Below are 20,307 nucleotides of genomic sequence, written 5' to 3' on the forward strand. Positions count from 1 at the left end.
TGATAGTGATGCCATGGACTTGAATGTTAGCAGTGAAGGACACAAACACGAGTAGAATCAATCTTTCTTTCTTTCTTTCTTTCTTTCTTTCTTTCCTTCCTTCCTTCCTTCCTTTCTTTCTTTCTTTCTTTCTTTCTTTCTTTCTTTCTTTCTTTCTTTCTTTCTTTCTTTCTTTCTTTCTTTCATCATAATCACCATCACTCATGGATTTTCAGACACACATGCACACACAAATAGAACAGTACAATGAATCCTTTTCTATGTATTACCTAGCTGCAGCAACTTGCTATTCTTGTATACTTGTATACTTCTTGCTATTTTGTATCCATTTTTATTTTTTTTTCTGGGGTATTTTAAAAGCAAATCCTATATGTCATATTCTGTTATCCATCAATACTTTAGTATTTATCTTGAACATATAAGGACTTAAATATATTTAGCCATACTACCATTACTCATTTGACAAAATAGCAGTAGTTCCTTAGTAAATATCTCCTAGTACTCACAGACTGAGATGTATTTTGAGGGTAGAGGCAATAGGAATATTGCTGTACTGGGTGGGTATGAAGAGAGGCATCAGGAAACCTAGTTGTTGGCTGAGGTTCCAAGATGGAGAAAACTGGGGAAGAAGCATGTGGTGGTGGTGATGGTTGTTTACTGCCTGGTCTAGGAAACCAGAATTCTATCAAGATATTAGTCATTCTGTAGTTGCATTATTGAAGCTTAGGGGAGAGATGTGGGCTGAAGATATAATTTAAAAGTCGTCACACTTTGGGAACCTGAGGCGGGTGGATCACCTGAGGTCAGGAGTTTGAGACCAGCCTGGCCAACATGGTGAAACCCCGTCTCTACTAAAAATACAAAAAGATTAGCCAGGCATGATGATGGGTGCCTGTAATCCCAGCTACTTGGGAGGCTGAGGCAGGACAATCGCTTGAACCTGGGAGGTGGAGGTTGCAGTGAGCCGAGACTGTGCCATTGCACTCCAGCCTGCCTGGGCAACAAGAAGGAAACTCCGTCTAAAAAAAAAAAAAAAAAACAACTCATCCGAGGCTGATTACAGTGGCCTATGCCTGTAATCTCAGTACTTTGGGAGGCCAAGGCAAGCAGATCACTTGAGAGCAGAAGTTTGAGACCAGCCTGGGCAACTGGGCAAAACCCCATTTCTACTAAAAATATAAAAATTAGCCAGGCATGGTGGTATGCACCTGCAGTCTCAGCTACTCAGGGGGCTGAGGTAGGAGGATTGATGCCTGGAAAGTTGGGGCTGCAGCAAGCAGAGATCATGCCACTGCACTCCAGCCTGGGCAACAGAGACCCTGTTTCAAAAAAAAAAAGGTCATTTGGCCACCTAGGATGAAGATTCTGGGCCCTACATAGTGGGGAGAGGAGCTCTAACTCTCAGATACTCTAAAGCTTGAAGATGGGCAAAAGAGAAAGGGCTGGCTAAGGGCATGAGAAGCAATGACTAATGAAATAAGAGGAAAACTAGTTGTATGTTCTGGAGTTAAAACAAAGAAAGGGTTTGAAGAAAGAGGGGGTGGCCAACTGTGATAAATAAAGTGAAGACTGAGAACTGATCATTGGATTTAGTAACATACAGGGTGACCAGAGAGGTTGTAGTTGGAAGGATGGAGACAAAATCCTGATTGGAGAAAGCATGGACAGTGAAGAAGTAGAGAAAGTGAGTGCAGATAGCTCCTTTGAAGACTTGAAATCAAAATCAGAATGTGCAATCCTTATAATGAAGTGCTTCATAATAATAAAAAATAGCCACAATATTTTAAATGTATATATTTTACAGTTTACGAAATGCTTTAATGAATTTATTTCATCTGAAAGTGTTTAAATGTTAGGTGGGTTATGGTATTTTAAAGACCTCAGTTTTCTGAATAAAGACATTCTGAGGGGTTGATAAGAGCCAGTTTTGGTAGGTCATGGCAGGGAATTCCAGTCTCAATCAATATCTTGCCTGAAGGCTGGTTGGTGCTGAAGCTTGGACTCCAGTGCATGTTTTCCAGTTCTACAACACATACTCTTCTACTATGCTGCATCATTTCCTTCATAAACAAGGGGGCCAATGTTCTCTTCTTTAAAGGTATAAAAGTTAAATTCCAATTTCTGGTCCATTCTGAATAGAATTTGGTTTCTGCAAGTGTCAAGATTGTTCCTAAAAAGTCATCCTCAAAGAACAGAGTCTTACTATAAAATTTCTGGGTTTTTGTTGAAATGACCCATCAAGATTTGTCATTCATGGATTTACATTGCCTCAAACTCTGTTTCTCCTCATAATGAAGGTGCTGAGGGTGCAAAGCTGACGGTCTAATGACAGGAAGTACTCTGGTAATTGTAAGCAAGAAGATTTATCCTGGTCCTGAGAAAACTATGAGTGACATAATGGTTGAAGCTTCAGCGAGTAGAGATGTTTTACCCATGATTATAAATAAATCCTGATTGAAATCTGTTGGCGTTGATGTTAAGCCATGATTCTGAGAAGACAAGCCTAGAGGGACCAGAGTAATACAGTCCAGACATATAGTTTTCTGATGAGCTCACCATTTATGGGGACAAAACTTGGAATATATTGAGAAATGAAAGTTAATATATCCTTTATTAGACAGTCTTTCTGGTCTATCAGTTTTCTCACTGGGCTTTTGATGACAGCTGTATGGCAAACAATCTAACACTGAGTTCATTCTGAAGTGCAGGTATTCTTCATTGTTGATGGGAAGAATATCCACATACTCCAGGTATCAGAAGACAGAGATAGTTTAGTTGCAGTTATTTAAGAGCCAGACTTATATTTTTCCACTAGTCTCCGGGTTTTTTGATAACCGCAGTCTGTATCTAATTCCACTTGCAGCTCTGACACTCAGCATAGCGTCTAGATTGGAGTGGTCATTTTGTACACATAAGAGTGGTCTTAAACTCATTAATGAAGGGTGATGATACAGCATATGCCAGTGATCAACTCATTAAGAATTCTAGGGCCAAGCTCGGTGGCTAATGCCTGTAAGCCCAGCACTTTGGGAGGCTGAGGTGGGCAGATCATTTGAGGCCAGGAGTTCAAGACCAGCCTGGCCAACATGGCAAAACCTTGTCTCTACTAAAAATACAAAAAATTAGCCAGGTGTGGTGATGCATGTCTGTAATCCAGCTACTCAGGTCGCTGAGGCAGGAGAATAGTTCAAACTCAGGAGGTCGAGGGTGCAGTGAGCCAAGATGGTGCCACTGCACTCTAGCCTGGGTGACAGAGTGAGAATGTCTTTAAAAAAAAAAAAGAAAAGAAAAGAAAAAAAAAGAATTCGACTTATGTGCTATCCCATTTTTGAGGAACTAGGGATGATAAACATTACAACTTATTTTAAAGTGACATCTTGAAATTTTCTTAAAAAGTGTTTGGGAAAATATTACTGCTAATCTAATAAGTAAATTAACTCCTGATATTCCAGTGATACCTTTAATTGTACTTTGTGCTATAAAATCAGAAATGCTGTTTCCAGAATGTTAGGTTTTCTGGCCAGAGCAAACCACATCACACCAACACTTTTGCTTTGTGTTGCTATGGCTTGTATTATTAGTTGACATGTAAGGAAGCCAATATGTTTTTCTAGTTTAAGAGACATTAGGTTATCACTTAACTTGGCTCTGTATAGGAAAATTGGTTGAGACTATCACTAGAGGCAATGAAAAAATATAACATAGACCTTTTATCCTGGAACTAAGATATCCAGGTTTTCTTCTCCATTGGAAACTATCTTCTTTTGGGGTATTTGTTTCTTTCAAAAAGAGGAGAATTACTTGTGATTAAGCTTAGTAAGAGTGAATTCTCTGATTTTTTCAAAATAATGTATGGCCACTTAGATGAAGAGAATAGTTGATCTACTTGGCTAAGGTGATAGTACATTTTTTAAATCAAAATATGTTCTTCATGTAAGAAAGATTTTGGGAACAGTGATATTTTCCTATAGACATTATTCTTAGGATAGTTAGGTAGTCAGTGATTATCTGTAGAATATTTTTAATGGATAGATACTAGAAATGTATCTCCCAACTTTATTCTACTGTTGGTAAAGGAGGTGAATCAGATGACCTCAGATTTTATAGATTTGTTTTCCCCAAAAGTTTTAAACTTGGATGGGGGAAGCACAAAGATTCATGGCAACTTACCTGCATTAACTTTATAGTATTGAAATTGAAATGACAGAAAAGTGAAGCTTAGAATTAAAAAAAGGAATATTGGTTCACATCTGTAATCTCAGCACTTTGGGGGGCCGAGGCGGGAAAATCACTTGAAACCAGGAGTTCAAGACCAGCCTGGGCAACACAGTGAGACCTCCCCTGCCCCCTGCCCCCCAAGAAAATGTTAAAAATACATGAAGATGTCAATAGCAAATCTGGGAATGGGCTCTCAGTTTGTAGTGGATGTTTTGCTGTGCCACCCACATCCCCCCTTAGGACTGCAGAACATGTTTTCCCAGCTGTCAGGAGTGCTGCCCACATATAGCTTTCAGCTGGCAGCCCTCTCTGGGAATTGCCCTTGGCTGACTAGAGTGTTTTGTTTAAGGACATTCCTCCTTTTTGGGGTCATCCTGCATCCAATGACTGAATCATGCCATGATATAAAGTCCTGCTCCCTTTGATCCTATTCTAAAGGCCTGTTGCAGCTCCAGAGCTCTCCGTGGGTGTGGCTGTTGCTTTCACTGTGGCTGCATCAAGAGCCCAACTGCTCCCTCTGCCCAGCAGTGCTGCCTTCCTCTCTTACAGGTGTTAATCCCAAGGGAACTTGCCAATTAACCTCTTATACACAAAGCTCCCTCTAAATCTACTACCCAGGAATCCAACCTAGACCAATAGCTCTGTTTTCTCCAAGGTCAATCTAAGATATTTCCTCTAGCTTTCATAAGTGAGAACAGATGGAATAGTCTTTATCTGAAATCACTTTCTTTTGAATTCCTGTGGCTTCATAATCTATAGCCATCTATTGACAGAATCCTACTAAGAATCTACAGAAGATAGAGTCTTAGGAGGTTCATTTGGGCAAGGGTTTCAGTTTAGGAAAATGATGAAAGAGAATACATTTCCTGTACAACATTCAGCAGGCTTATTGTTCAGGTGAAACTTAGTGAGTTGATCATTTTATTTTCAAAATAGGAAGGCTAAATTGTGTGTCTATTTTTGCATCTGAATAATGCACAATAGGATTTATATAAATTAGGCAGGGCATCTGTAAGATTGATTACTTTTTCTCAGCAAATTGTTAAACTAAATTCTCCATGCTGTAGCACTACATCTTTCATCATCTCCTCTTATTTTCACCCTCCTCCCTGGCAAAATTGGTGAGAGAGCATCTTCAGCAGCTGACCAGAGACCTCCCTGTGTGATTTTTGCCTCAGCATAAGCATTTTGCTAAAATGAAGGGAGAAAAAGGGGAAACATCTGCATTCTTTAAAATAAATAGATTCCAAAGACATGAGCATTATGTTCATTCTCAGTGTAATGAGATCCTGTTCACCAGTCTGTTATTAGGGGATTAGGGCCAAGCTGTCTGTTTTCCTCTAGCACAGCTCTGATGGTGCTGGGATTGAAAAGAACCAGAAACTGCTGCTGTCCACTAAGTGTTTGTGTCAGGGGATCATGATTGTAAGCTGTCTTTGGATCAACTGGTTTTAAATGCCAGGAGTGTGCACTGTTGCCGTGATTGGGTCCTTTCAGCTCCTTAGGGCCCAATCTTTTTCTATATAGCTAATACATAATTACTCTGGGAAATAAAGTAAACAGGAACAATAAATATAGATTTATTAAGAGCATGAGCTTTGTAGCCAGACAAACTTGGGTTCTGGTCCTAGACCTGCCACTTATATGTGACCTTGGCAAAGTTTTCTTCTATTACTTCTTCTTTTTCTATTCTTCCTTCCAGTTGGCCATTAAAATACTAATATGTGTAATGCCAAAAAATTTAAACAGTACAAAAGAGCATAAAATAGAAATGAAGTCTCTCTTCCACCCCAATTTCTCTCTTCATTTTATTTCTCTATTGTCAACCACAGTAGTTTCTTGTGTATGTTTCAAGAAATTTTCTATGCCTATAAACATGTACAATATATCCTACATGCACTTACTTCTTTTTACATTACCTAATAATGTAACTAACAGCATATTTCGTATTAGCACATATAGACCTACCTTATTCTTTTCAGTGGCTGCACTATATTCCATTGAGTGAATGAACCATGATTAAATAAGTGTTTCATGGTACATCTATCTAATTCCTCTTGATGGACATTTTCATGGCTTCTAATCAATTTCTGTTACAAATAATGCTGCAGTAAATATCCTGGTACATTCATATTTGAGTACCTGTAGGATCAGTTTTCAAAGTGTGTGGTTATTTAAACTTTTGATAGATACTGCAAAATAAGGCAAAGATTGCATGAACCTCAGTGTCCTATTCTATAAAATGGGAGTCAAAACAATACCTATCTCTAGGACTGTTGTGAGGATTAAATGAGATAAGATACATGAATAGTGTTGCCAGATGTAGCAAATTAAAATATAAGACTCTATTTAAATTTGGATTTCAGGTAAACAATAATAATGTTTTTGTATAAATGTGTCCAAAATATTACATGGAATATATACTAAAAATAATTTGTTGTTTATCTGAAATTCAAATTTAATGAGGTGCTATTAATTTTATTTGGCACCCTATACATGAAGGGATCAGTACAGTCCCTGGAATGCAGTAAGCACTAAATAAACGTTGGATGCTATAATTCTTTTTAGGCATTCAGGCAAATGCTATCATTCAACAAATGTTTTTGGAAATGATGATTCTATACTCCTTAGTTTATTTATCATTCATTCACTACATACTTACTGAGTGCCTGCTGTGAACTAGGCATTGTCCTCAGGATGAAGTCCTCAGGATGAAGTCCTCAGGATGAAGTGGTGAACAAAACAAAGTTTATCAGCAAGGGAATACTTTTGAATGTTGTAGGGCCGACATATGCTTGAGATTAAAGAAGAAACCAAGCTCAGCATAAATGGATTGATTGGTTAATTAGGGGAGGTCAATTATATTGACCTTTATTATCTTCTGTCTCTAGTACCCCAACACTTCTGTAGCTTGTGAGGAAATCCCCTTTTCAGGAATCCATGTTGCTGGTGGGAAATCAGGAACATTAGAACATGGAAAGGATGACCTTGATGAACCCATTGAAAATCCCCTCTTGTTTCTTAAGCTTTAGCAATACACTTGCAATATTGCTTCCAAAAGTGTTGCTTAAGGTCAACACTTGATTTTCAGCTTCTGAAAGCAATGGTCTAGTGACATGGAGCATGGTAGGTGCTGCCTCACTCTCAGACTTTCATTTTCTCAAGGAGATTTTCAGCAAAGTCTAGCAGCTCTTACCTTGCTATGCCTCATCAGGAAGAAGCAGGTACAGACCAGTTTATCAAAAATTGTTAGTTGCAGTTGCTATCTCTTACCTCCTTTTCTTAGAACTCAGAGTTCTGAGAGTAGATGTATAGTGGTATATTTTTTAAAAAATTGCTTCAAATAATTCTAGTTGCTGTTCTGTGGCAGTTAAACTCCATATGTTTTATGGTGCCTTTGGAATTTAAATTTTTGAATTTTTTACTTGGATTTTGGCTTATTTAGCAATTGGCTTGTGAGTTTGCTAAGGTAAAGTCTATCTCATTATCCCATATGTATTTTTAAAAAAAACCTGATTCTAAGATGCATTAACTAGATTATGTCAGAGTTTTATACTCTGAAATAATTATATGATGCTGAAATTTGAGCCACATTTTAAAATCTTACAACTTCTCCTTTCTTTGCAGAATATTCATATACTGCAATTCATCTACAGGAGCTTTTACCTTTTGACAACGGCAAAAGCAAAGTTTGAAGGTGCTGAGTCTGTGGAGCCAGTATCACCTTCACAACCCAAAAGGCCATCCTATGTCCCTCTAGAAGAGCTGTGGTGCAAGATTGCTTTAAACACGAACCCTGAGAACAGCTGCATCACACATGTAGAGCCAGGGAGTGTCTGCTTTCATGTTTCAAGTTGGTGACAAAACCCAATCACCATACAGGCTAAAATTTTAGAAGTCTAGAAATATTCTGAAGATGAGTTTTAAAGCAAATAATTTTGTCTGCCCCTCCAGTGCTGCTGGGACATTTTTTATATATTGTTGTCAGTGGTGGTGGTTGTAGGTAGGACAAGAAAAATGGTTGGATTCAAAATATAGATTATTTAAATTCGTTTACAGGTCTTTATCAGTTTATGCTTATTCAGTAAGTTTGGGTACTTCTGTTGCTATGACCCTTAGTGCTCATTAAATGTATCTCTGAGTTCCCAGTTAAGTATAGTTACATATATCAATATTTAATAAGATAGAATAGGGAATAACATAAAAACTCCTCTGATTGTATTGTACATACTGATTGTTCTACAGGGATATATTCAAGTCAGAGGTTAAGCAAGGCATCTCACACAGCCTGTGGCTTACCAATATCTCCAGGCTCTTTTTCTGTAAACTCTAGTTACATTTGTAGAGTGTTACTTTCTCCTCTTTAAAATAACCTATTTTGTACTTCTTTTTCTTACTCTTTGTTCAGTTTCTGATAACTTTGTCAAGTCATAAGACACTTTCCTATCATGATCTTACTTTGTGTGGGCTGTGCTTTCTTCTTGTTAGGGTGCTGTCCACAAATCTGAAAAGTGTGTCCAATTGTCCATTGTACAGGTTATTGATGAAGTAGTTTGGATTGTGCTAGGCTCAGCGTCAACATCCAGGACTACTGCCTACTGTTTCTTGTATGATCCTTCCTAGAGCTTGTACTATACAAGTTGGAAAAATAAGAGTTTGGAAATAAAATGCAATATCATCTCAACTTCTTCCTGAGGCAGGTGCACTTTCAATAGAGACTTCAAGGCAATTTGGTAGCAGTGCAGTTTCCAAAAATGACACAATAGCCTTCTCCATCCACTCATGCCTATTTTTTCTGAGATACTGTTTGCTGAGAAGTGTCACTAAGGTGCCAGAGGAGGTGTCTCTAGGAGAAATTAACCAGCATGTAATTCATACCTGTAAAGATAAACGAGATTTAGAAGGCTTCCTAGGTTCTTCTATTGTTGTCAAACTAGATAAAGTTCAGAAAAGTGTAGCATTGGAAAAATGATTGAATTCTGGCTAGAGATGAAAATACTGCAATTGAAAAATTTCCAGAACAACATGTACTTGGATCTGTATTAAAGAAAAATTCTTTGAGTGTTTAGGCCAAATGATCCAGCCGAGTTGATAGTGTGAGGCATATTTCACAGTTGAATAAATATTTAAAACTATTTTCCAGGCTATAAAACAAGTAAATTAGGTTAATTTTTTTTTTAAAGTACAATGAAATTAACCTGTCCACCTCAACTTGTTGGGCAAACCTGCTCTACTCATCCCAACCTTTTCTCTTAGAAGGGAATCTCTGAGAAAGAAATGTGATGAAAACTTCCAAGTTAGAAAACAAAGCTGGTTTACATTTCAGGGAATTTCAGAAGGAATGATTAGCATCATGGTATACTGACCCAGGTGGTCTGTATCCAGAGGGCCGGTCTGATTTTGGGCAGCCCTGACTAAGTTGTCACCAGGGGCCAGATTCAATGGACACAATAGCTTTTCATAATAAACCCCTTTGAACTGGGTGGAGGGTGGGCTTGGGGCTCCATCGTATACATGAGCTGCACAGAAAGCAGTGCAGTAGGTTGACCGTGTTGTTCTCTATTCTGAGCTGCTGTCCTGTTAGAATACCACCAAGCCTGTCCTTCAGCCTCAGTGCTGGTTTGTAGGTGGTCCTTCTCATTCAGTCTTCCAAGGCTTCTTTTATCATGCTTTGTTGTTCTTGTCCTTTCCAGACTTTAACATATTTTTCCTGTTGCATTTTAGCTGTTGCTCTACCTTGCCACTGTCTCCTTCACTTTCTTGCCTCCAGTTAAATAGACTTCTGAGGCAATGGCAATGATGTTTCTGTATTAATAAAGAGTTTGAAAAGAATGTCGATGACTAAAATTTATTGAGATTTCATAGCTGCTGCATAAAACTGGCACCATGCGGGTGGTGGAAAGCGTGCTCAGCCAAGAGTTTAGCATTTTGAGTTTAGCCCAGGAGTACCAATAACTCACTGGGTATCTTTGGGCAACCACTTAACCTCTCTGGGCCTTTGTTCTCATGTTAATGTAAGGCCATTTTGAATCTAACATACTAGGAAAGTCTCGTCTGCTTCCTCTGTTATATGATGTTACATTGTGAATACATTCCCTTGGTTGTACTTCTGAGTCTTCATTCTTGAAAAAAATTAATTTTGTTTTTGTTTTTAGACTACAGAATGAAAAATGGATGAATGTCAAAGTGGGAGACATCATTAAATTAGAAAATAACCAATTTGTTGCTGTGAGTATTCAATATTGTTTAAAGAATTTATCGCAGATTAAAGTAGCCTATATACGGAAGTATTTACATTTGCAAATTTAGTAAATCCTTGCTAATCCAGAATAATTATCTTCAGTATGTATTAGTAAAAAGTCACAATTATAAAATATTTTAAAAGACATTGATTTATTAGTTTCAATAACATGGTAACTCACATAAGGTTGAGTGAGTATCACCTTGTGTATTTCCCTAGGGATCTTTTAAATTAATAGGAACAAAAGATTTTAAATTAGAAAACCAATATTTGATGTAAATAAGAGTTTTTAAAATGCTCCTGAGTACTTTAAAAAGTCTGTTCTCACATATTTTGTGATTAGTACTGTTAATATCCTGATTAGTATTGTTAATTTACAGTATATTTGAAAAAAACATAAGCTAGAGAAAGAGAAAAGATATGTTTCTTCCTTAAAAATTAAAAAATGTGTATTGATTGTGCTGAATTAATAACATATTAATTAATGAGATTTTACTTTATCAAATATACTATAATTTATATACTCAAGTGGCCTATGTTATAATTTCCTTAATAAAATTCAAGGGATTAGTCTAATCACTAAAATATATGCAACTAACTATAGTTCAAATTAAATTTAAGGTAATAAAAATTATTGAGATCAGAGATTAAAAATTCAAGTTATTGTTTATGTCAAATATATATTAGATTACATATGAAATTTTTTCTGTTGAGTGCTATTTTGTGTATCAACTTGAAACATTTTACCACAGGGAAAAAAATATGGCCCCAAGAGTTATTTACAAGACAACTCAGTTAAGACTCCTAAACATTCACTTTCAGAAGCAGTCTTCTTTCATTAATGCACCATCTGTGTATACTGAATTCTCCAGAACAGCCCACACTAAGGAGACTACTCAGTAGACTGGTCATTCACAAAAGAGTTCACACTTTAAGTAGAGAAGTGCTTATTTCTCTGGTAACCGCAGTGCTTTGGAAAATAGTTGGGAACCAAAAATAAACAAAAAGGTGTCGACAGCCAAAACAGAGGTCTCAAAGTCCACTCTGGGTTAAGCTCCTCATAAGTAGAACAGTTTGCCAGGTTCTCACTCGCAATCTATTTACTTTTATTTAAGCCGCAGTTTAAATTTGCTTGTCCATCTTGTTTTTCAGCTCATTAAAGATTAGAAATAATACCCTGGAAGGTGGTGTCTGTTAGAACATACTGTGTGTGGGGAATCAAGGTAGATCCAGTGTAAGGGCACTAGATGGGGAACTGGGTGAGAACTGAGGCTTTGCTCTATTCCTTCAGTGACAGCAAAGACTTTATCTTCTTTGTCTTTGGTTTGTCCATGTGTCAAATAAGAAGCTAGAGCACTACAGGATCTCAAAACTCCCTTCCATGCTGTGATTCTCTGTGTAAGCTGACACCAGACTATATGATTCTTGCAGGCAAAGCGCATATTGATTTGCCTGTTTTCCAACACTTGGTACCATGTTCCATCATCAGGGGCATTTGGTAAATGTTGGCTAAATAAATAAGTATTGATCTTTGTAAGAAAGAAGACAGGAAAAAAAAAAGAAAAGTGCATATAAATTTACAAAAATTCAGATGTTCTGGGTCAGTGGGATACCAGTAAACAGTATCTGCCCTAATTAAAGATTGCGTATATTCAGGATTCTTTGTCTAAGAAGAAAGGGCTCCAGGCAACTCATTCGAGTTCTACTCTCAGTTAAAATGATTACAATGAAAGAGTTTTGGTGCTTCTAAGTGGATAACCTTAACTTATAAAAAAGGGACATGTGGAATTCTAAGATGTGTGCATTCAAATGTTTTTGGCAATGACTTTAGCTAGATAGTGTCATAATAGAGAGGAATTAGCATAAACCTATATATGCCACACACTTAACTACCATATTATTTGGAACTGAATATTTCAGGGGCAATGCTAGGTATGTTTTTTACTTCCAGTATTCAGTGAAAAAAATGAGTCCTAGGAGCCCCATGAATGTGCTCTAACAAGGGGGAACATCAGACTGGACTCAGTCTGCTCATTTCTCACATTTTTAGGAGTGGGTCCAGAAAAGAAGCAGTCAGATCTATGTCTCAAAGCTTTTAACTCTGTGGTGCCTCATGGCCAGCATATCTAGGCTCCAATCGGCACTCTAGCCTTTATATTTGAATTTGTATTTTCCTTGGACTTTGTTTTTAATTTAGTTGTATTTTCTATATTATGGTATGTATGCTTACTTGCTATTGCAAAAGCATCAATGAAATGAAATACAGAAGGCAAGCACAAGTGCAATTGAAGAGCAGAATATTGAATTTTAATTAATTTAGATTTAAATAGCTACGTGTGATTTGTGGCTACTGTATTAGACACACAGATGTAGCCTTTTATGGTGGTTCCCATGATGGGGTGAGAATGCTTATTTTCCACTCTTCCTCCTGTTTTCATTTGGAGGGACGGCACCAAAATAACACTTTAAGTGTCTTTCATCCACTTGCTCTCTCCTCTCTCCTAGGAGTGACTTCTCGGATTGGTGAGTTTGGGAGCTGGGAGTGGTACACATGACCTAGGTGATGCTTCCTTAATTCTTATTCTTTTTGAGCTGCACCTGTGTGCAGAGAGTCCGTTCTGCTCTGCTCTTCCATGCCATCAATGTTATAGAAACAAATCCCTGTGGTGGGGGTAGTGGGAGGGCCAGGGAAACTTAGAGCTTCCAGCATATGTGGTTTGATACGTTTGTCTGATAGGGGTGAAGCCCATTTGGGCCACAGACCTAAAGCCTGGTCTTTATCAATAATAACAGCTTTATCAAAAAAAGATGATATTTTTATCTCCATTGTTCTCTGTTTGACTCCTACAAATGTAGTTCTGTTGGCCTAATCTTTGAATAATGGAGGATGGGAGTCCTTCAAAACCACCTCACAGCACCTCTTGATTAGATAATTTTGTTCAAAGTTTTCCCATGACTACCTACTCAGCACCTACAAAACCATTTTCAAGGGCAAGAAATTTTTTTTTAGGTGAACCACTGGAATCACTTAGAAGTACTAATATATCTCCCTGCACTCTGGTATGAGCTGGCAGGGGCTTCAGAGAGCTTGTATTTGGGGGGCAAAACTTATGGGACCCTGAAAGAGACCCACTTAGGAGTTATACTGAGGTGGATTTTGGGGGAAACCAGGTCATGAAAGTCGTGAAAACAATACTAGCATTTATTGACCATGCGTCACATGCCAGACAATATTAACAAGCACTTTCTGTGATTAACTCATTTAATCCTCACATTAGCTCAGTAAGGGCAGGTTATATAGTATCCTTATTGCTCTCACTTTACAGATGAGAAAACAGAGGCACAGTGCCATCAAATAGCTTGCTAGTGGGACATTCAGGAGTTAAGTCTATGTAATCTAGCTCAAGTGCCCCCACTTCTAACCACTACCATTTGCTGTTCCTGACTGCATTGGAAAAGTCATCCTCATTGACTTGAGTCTGGGCTACCAGCGTTAGGGGCTCTGGGCTTGGATGCTGGAAGCCAAGTGATCAGAAAATATGTTGTGCCCAATGCAGATGCATAACTTCTGGCTGTTCAAACTTAGAATTTGCAACCTGATTTATGTCAGTTCATCAGTAAACTTTTAAGCAAGGAAAAAGAACTCACCAGAGATTGCCAATTAGCTGGCATATTCAGAAGTTACTTACCTTTTTTTTTTTTTTTTTAGTGTAGCGAACCCCCTTGTTTTGCATTTGTATATACATTTTAAAATTCAAGAATACTTTTGGGCTGAATTGCCAGAATTCCTAGTTTTTTGGGGTGACCAGGAAAAATGCAGAGTATAATTCAGATACCACAAGGAGTTTGACTGGCATTAGAAGAACCAAATACATTTTGTTAGAAAAACATACTGCAGAATTCCTGATACCACCGGAACTCGGGCCATGGGAGCCAGGTGTACCTGTCTCCTTCACTTGACAGCAGTGCTCTTGTGTTGTTTCACTTTTCTTAGCTGGTGGTAGAAATAAAATCCTTACTGGGCATGAGTATATTTGAACATTACCAGAATTGAGTTGTTTAGCTTGTTTGAAAAGTCCTTCCTTTCCCTCCACAAAAAGGCATTCATAGAATTGTTTGAAAACCAAGGCATTCTTCTGATACAGGAATGGACAGTTTTACCCTTTGGAAATGATAGGGCTAGAAAGATTAATTTGACCTAAACTCCAGGTGTGACTGGAGTGGGCTTTTGCTCTTTCTTGACTCATCAGGGAATTTCATCTATTCTTTTTCAACACCTTTCTTGGACGCATTTTCAGAGAGGCCCCCCCCCGGCTTTTTTTTTTTTTTTTTTTTTTTTTGTGGTCTCATTGCCCTCATTGCTCTTTTAAGTTTTACAGCTTCAAGTCAGTTACTTGTTGTTCCAACCTATTTGCTGTAAATAAACCATCTCTATCTTTCCATCTCTTTCTGTGTGTGTGTCTCTCTCTCTGATCTATATCTAATTGTCATATTTATATGACAGTAGAAAGTGGGGGTAAAATATTCAGGCAAGGATTTTTTTTGACCAGAGGAACAGCCTGCCTGTTAATAAATTTTATGATGTCCATTATTATTCTCACACTTCCTTCTCTTCTTTATCACCATCTTTTTCTTATTCTTCTCAAAGCACTGTAATTAGGAAAACAATGATATATTTAGTACATATTAGTAACCAATATGCATTTATTGGACCTGAAATTTAAACTTTAAATACAAATGTTACCTATCACCATACAAAGTTCATTTTTAGAATCTCATTCTCATTTTTTGACTCAATACATGAGCTATTTTGTTTTTTATTTTTATTTTTGGATTATAATAAAAGATAATGTTGTAGATGATAGAGAAGATAAATAACTCTATGTGTGAGAATGGCCTGAAAAATAAAAGGAGATCCAAAAGTGTTCAACTTAATTCTACAAATTTATCTTTCCATCAGGTCATGGAACCACAATCCAAATATTCTTTCACCATTGTGGTTTTGATTTTTGAACGCCAACAAAGCAAAACAAAGCATAAAACAAAGTGAAATACTTTCTGTTTTTCATAGTTTTGTGTTCCAGTGATTTAGTAGCCCACCAGAGGAAAAGAGCATACATTTTGGGATCAGAAGTTCTGAATTCTAGTTCCAGCTCTGCAATTTAAGCTATGCGTGTCCATGAGGATTGCGTTAAGTCTCTTGGGCCCTTGGGTTCCTCAATGACTTTGGAAGGGCCATGGGCTTTACATGAGTTAATTTAGTTCTTCTGGTGGGTGTGGTAGAGTCTATTCCTCCCTCACTCCTGAGCCAGATATGACCTCCCCGGTTCCTCATCCATACAACGGGAAGAACACTACTCACAGGGTTAAGAGAGTAAAATGACACAATTATGAGAGAGGGTTTTATAAATCCTTAAATAATTGTATAGCTTTAAGGTGTTATCGTTGCTTTACATTTTACTTTATTCTTTAACTCAACAAACATTAATTATGACTAATGAACCTATGAGGACAATGCCTTTGGCTCTGAGGACCCAAATATGTTCAGTGCATTCTTTTCAGGTTCCCTCTAATGGGAATATTTGTTTTCTGTTACCCATGGAAGCTGGGGAAGGGGCGTTGTATTGGAAAACACTGGTTCCTTCATGGAGGACATAGCAGAGCCTCTCCTGGCAGAGCAAGGAGAAAAGGCACTAATAATTCACAAAAGAAAGTAAACATGGGGCATATAATAGGTGGTTCTGAATGGAATTAATGATATCCTGGCCCACCTGTGAGTTTGGATATTCATGCTTTTCCTTTCCACTTCTTTACTCCTGTTAGTCATTCTGCCTTGGGGACCTCCTTTCACTGCATCTAGAATCTTCCATGATGCCCTTCCTCAACTAGCAATCCAATGTTGCACTCTCATTTGCACTCCCTTCATAGCACTTTGTTAATAAGGCTCTTAGAACCCTTATATTCTGCCTTTATTAAACTATACAAATCCTTGAAGCAAAGAGGTTTTGAATCATTTTGGTATCCCTTGCAGTATATGCCTCATACTGCCCAGATTCAAATCCTGGCTCCTCCTCTTACTGTGTGACCTTGAGGAAGTTACAGAACCCCTCTGGGCCTTACTTTGCTCATCTGTAAAGTGGAGATAACAATAGGACCTGCGCTATAGGATTTCTGTGAACGTTAAATAAAATAGCACTTGTGAAGCTCTTATGACGGTGCTGGACACATAGTAAACCCTCACTAAATATCAGCTACATTATTTGGAATCATAAACACCTACATCTGGAACACAAGTTTCTGGATCAGCTAGGAATTGGGTCCCTGTAGGATTTACTGGAGGAGTCAGTTTGAGGAGGCCTGCTGTGAGACTCAGAGTCCTGGGGAAGGTGGGCCCCGAAATCCATGTGTTGCTCCACTCCTGGCACAGCACCTCTGGAAAGGGGTGACAAGGGATGAGCAGGGCTTTTTCTGCAGCTCTCCTGCCCTTTCCTTTTCACAATTATGACTGAGTACACTAGAAAATAGGCCTGCCTGCATGACGGTGAGCACATTGACCGCTTATCCTCCTGGCCCCCCTGGGCCTTCCCTTCACACTCCCTCCTCAACCACAATGAATTAATGCCTTGAAGGATGAGGTTAACAAAAGGGAACAGCAGGCCTCAGCAGAGGGACAGGGAGAAGGGAGGATAGATGAAGGGAGTGCAGCATGGCGATCACGGAGTAGGAAAGCTGGAGGAAGGTTCACAGAACATCAAAGAGAAAGGTGGTAACTGGGGAGATGGGCGGAGGTGGGGAAGGTAGGTGTCTCGGTCCCAGAGAGTACAGTGAGCAGGAACAGTTAGCCTGGAACCTGTGGGGGTCAGCCTGTGGGAAGCTGGGTCACTGCTCAGGAGAGAATCTGACCGCCAGATGGCAGTGGCGCCTCAGTCACATGTTCCTAGCCAGCTGTGTGCAGGGACTCCTCCCCTTGTTTACCATGGTGTGAGTGTCAATGCAGCCCTGCCCAGTCTTCAACAGTAACACTGGATTCGAGTTTCAAAGAAAAGCAGCCCTGGGTACAAATAGGCATCTTTCTCTATACTTCATAACTGTATTCAGTCACAGATTCTTAGGATTAGAGAATTTTGGATTTTGTTTCAAATGAGCCTTTTAAGCTCAGGGGAGGAGAGGCGCAGGCCCACAGACTGACTATTGAGCTCTTTTCCTGTTTAGTGCCTTGTGCCTACTCTTATGCATTGAAATTTAAATGTGGGAAGTAAGATCAAGGTGAATTTTCAGAAAACTTTTTTTTCCCTTTAAAATCAGGATGGGTAGTTTTTGGTCCAAGAGCGACATCACTTTCTTTATGTGGCTTTGCTCTGTTCACAGTGTGACAAGTCAGAAAATTTCTGCCTCAACAAGCTTCTGTGGCTCTTTGATTCAGAGTTGTGTAAGAGCCTTGGTAATGCAAACCCACTTACTCCTTTAGGGGCTGTCACAGGGCATTTTTCCCCAGCTCTGTTTTATTCCAGTCCCAATTTGGACAAAACCACACACACACACACACGCACACACGCACACACGCACACACACCCTATTTTTGAGTTGCAAATTTAAAAGCTTGAGACTCAAGAAAGTAAATTGATTCTAAATTTAACCCCCAAGACTCAAGAACAAAGCAATTCTAATGTTTTAAAAAACAAAGGTAAGAAAATTTCACAGATTTGGAATGCCAATCATAGATTCAGACATAGCTAGAAAATTGTTAGGCTAATGTCTCAAACTAAATTGCTAAAATTTAAGCCAATTCTTTTTAGATATTCAGACTCTTCAAAATTTTATAAAAATACTTATTTTTAAAATAAGTTTAGAAATTTGAAATGAAATCGATAAGAACTTTACCAATTTAGAGAGCTACCAGGATTCTAAAACTGAATTGTGATAGGTGATTTGCAAAGCTCAACTGGACATCAGAATAGAACTGATTATCTCTGAAAAACCCAAACTACTCAGTCTCTGATTTCTTCCCACTGCCTTTAACTACATTTTCTCTTCTGTCTTGCTCTCTTCCTTAGTCCCTACTTTATCTTAGCTCTCCTTTCTTACTTCCTACCATCTTTTACTTTTTTCTTACCATCTTTATCTCTTTCTTAACTTCCTTGCCTCTCTTATTTTTATTTTATTTTTTTAGTTTCCTCCATCTATTTCCCTTCTGTTTTGTCCCCATCTCCTTTGTCTGCTCCCTGTTTTTAACTGATGACACTAGGTAATTAAAGTTTGTGCATGTATTTCCAATTATTTATTGGAGAGAGTTTTATGTTAGTAATTATCAAAGCAAGAAAATAGAATTTATATGTTTCATTCAAAAAAGGTGAATCAAGTGGTTATTAATTCATAGGACAGCTCCTTCCCTTGTTTATGTTGTGATAGTCAAGGGGCATATAAAGGACGAACAGGGAAGAGGGAGGGTTTGGTTCAGGGCATATGACATAGAGGTAGAACAGGATCTCACTTCTTTTACTTTGTTTCTAAGGCTCTGTTGGCTCGTTAGTAATCAAGAGGTGATATACTGTAGAAGACTTTCAACCAATCTAACTTCTCAAGTACTATTTTGTTATGATTTTTGAAAATAGGCTGATTTACTTCTCCTATCAAGTAGTGAGCCACATGGTCTCTGTTATGTTGAAACTGCTGAGCTTGATGGGTAAGTTATTAAAATTGGAATAATTCAGTTGGTTTTCAATTTATTTAAAAGTAATGTCTTTAGAGATAAGACTTAGCCTTGTTCAGTATCTTCTTGGGAGACATAGGAGTTTACATCGCAAAGTCCATAGTTAATTACTCTGCAGTAATTTTGAAACTGTCTTTTCTCTTACATTTATTTTCTTGCAGAAACAGTGAGCTAAACTTATATACAGGAATAACTTTACACAGAGAATCTTCAGTAAGATTCCTCAGATGTTTTCAAAAACAGTTTCTGCTTGTTTTGATTTCAAGTGATTTTATAGGGAAAATGAGAGGGGTAGAGATCAAGATTCCCTGAGGAGGGAAGGAAGGACTGATTTTACTTTAAAAGGCAACCTTTAGGAACTGTGTCAAATGAAGACATAGGAAAAGAAGAGAGAAACAGAATATGATGCAGTTTTGATGTTGATATTAATTTATAATTTAGTTATAGACCATTTAGCAGTTCTGTTTCAGAGGATTTAATTTGTCTGGCATAAAAACATTTATTGAATGTTTACATTTTAATGACAGTATGTGTTTGTGTTCTTTAGGTGGAATTTATCATTTAATCCTGATATAGATGCTATATAAGCCCTATTGTACAGACAATGAAATCAAGGCTTAGAGAGCCTAAGTAATTTGCCCAAAGCATCTGAAGAGTGAAGCCAGGACTCGAACCTGGCAGTCTGACACCAGAGTCCATGGTTTTAACTGGTGCCTTCCAAATTATTGCCATACTGAGCTATTCAAATAGTGCTTTAGTCTGTGGGACCCTACTTTGGTCAGAACAGTTTAGACACAACTAAAACAGTTCTGAGAGGAACATTTATGGCATACATTTGAAAAGAGAAAAATTCTCAAATAATCTCATCATTCATCTAAAAAACCTAGAAAACAGCAAAATAAACCCAAAAGAAGCAGTAGGAAGGAGATAATAAAGAGCAGAAATAAATAGACTTGAAAACAAAACAATACAAAAAAATAAAGACAATCAACAATACAGAGCTAGTTCTTTGGAAACATCAATACAAGTGACAAACCTCTAAGAATACTGATAAAAGAAAAAAAAGAAGACACAAATCAGCAATATTATGCATGAACAATGGCAATTTGGCAATTTGGTATCGATCCTGAAGACGTTA

The 20,307-nt window shown here is 37.9% G+C and overlaps 1 protein-coding gene across 1 annotated transcript in view; it reads left to right on the forward strand.

Annotated features, from left to right (window-relative positions):
- ATP8B4 (ATPase, class I, type 8B, member 4) overlaps positions 1–20,307 on the forward strand; it is a 267,168-nt gene that overhangs the window by 99,363 nt on the left and 147,498 nt on the right. Inside the window, exons 7-8 of the mRNA XM_011995769.1 lie at positions 10,374–10,446; positions 19,072–19,142. Coding sequence (XP_011851159.1) covers positions 10,374–10,446; positions 19,072–19,142 — 144 coding nt within the window. The remainder of the gene's footprint in view (positions 1–10,373; positions 10,447–19,071; positions 19,143–20,307) is intronic.

This window comes from Mandrillus leucophaeus, unplaced genomic scaffold, assembly GCF_000951045.1.
Source record: "Mandrillus leucophaeus isolate KB7577 unplaced genomic scaffold, Mleu.le_1.0 Scaffold497, whole genome shotgun sequence".
Classification (NCBI taxonomy): Eukaryota; Metazoa; Chordata; class Mammalia; order Primates; family Cercopithecidae; genus Mandrillus; species Mandrillus leucophaeus.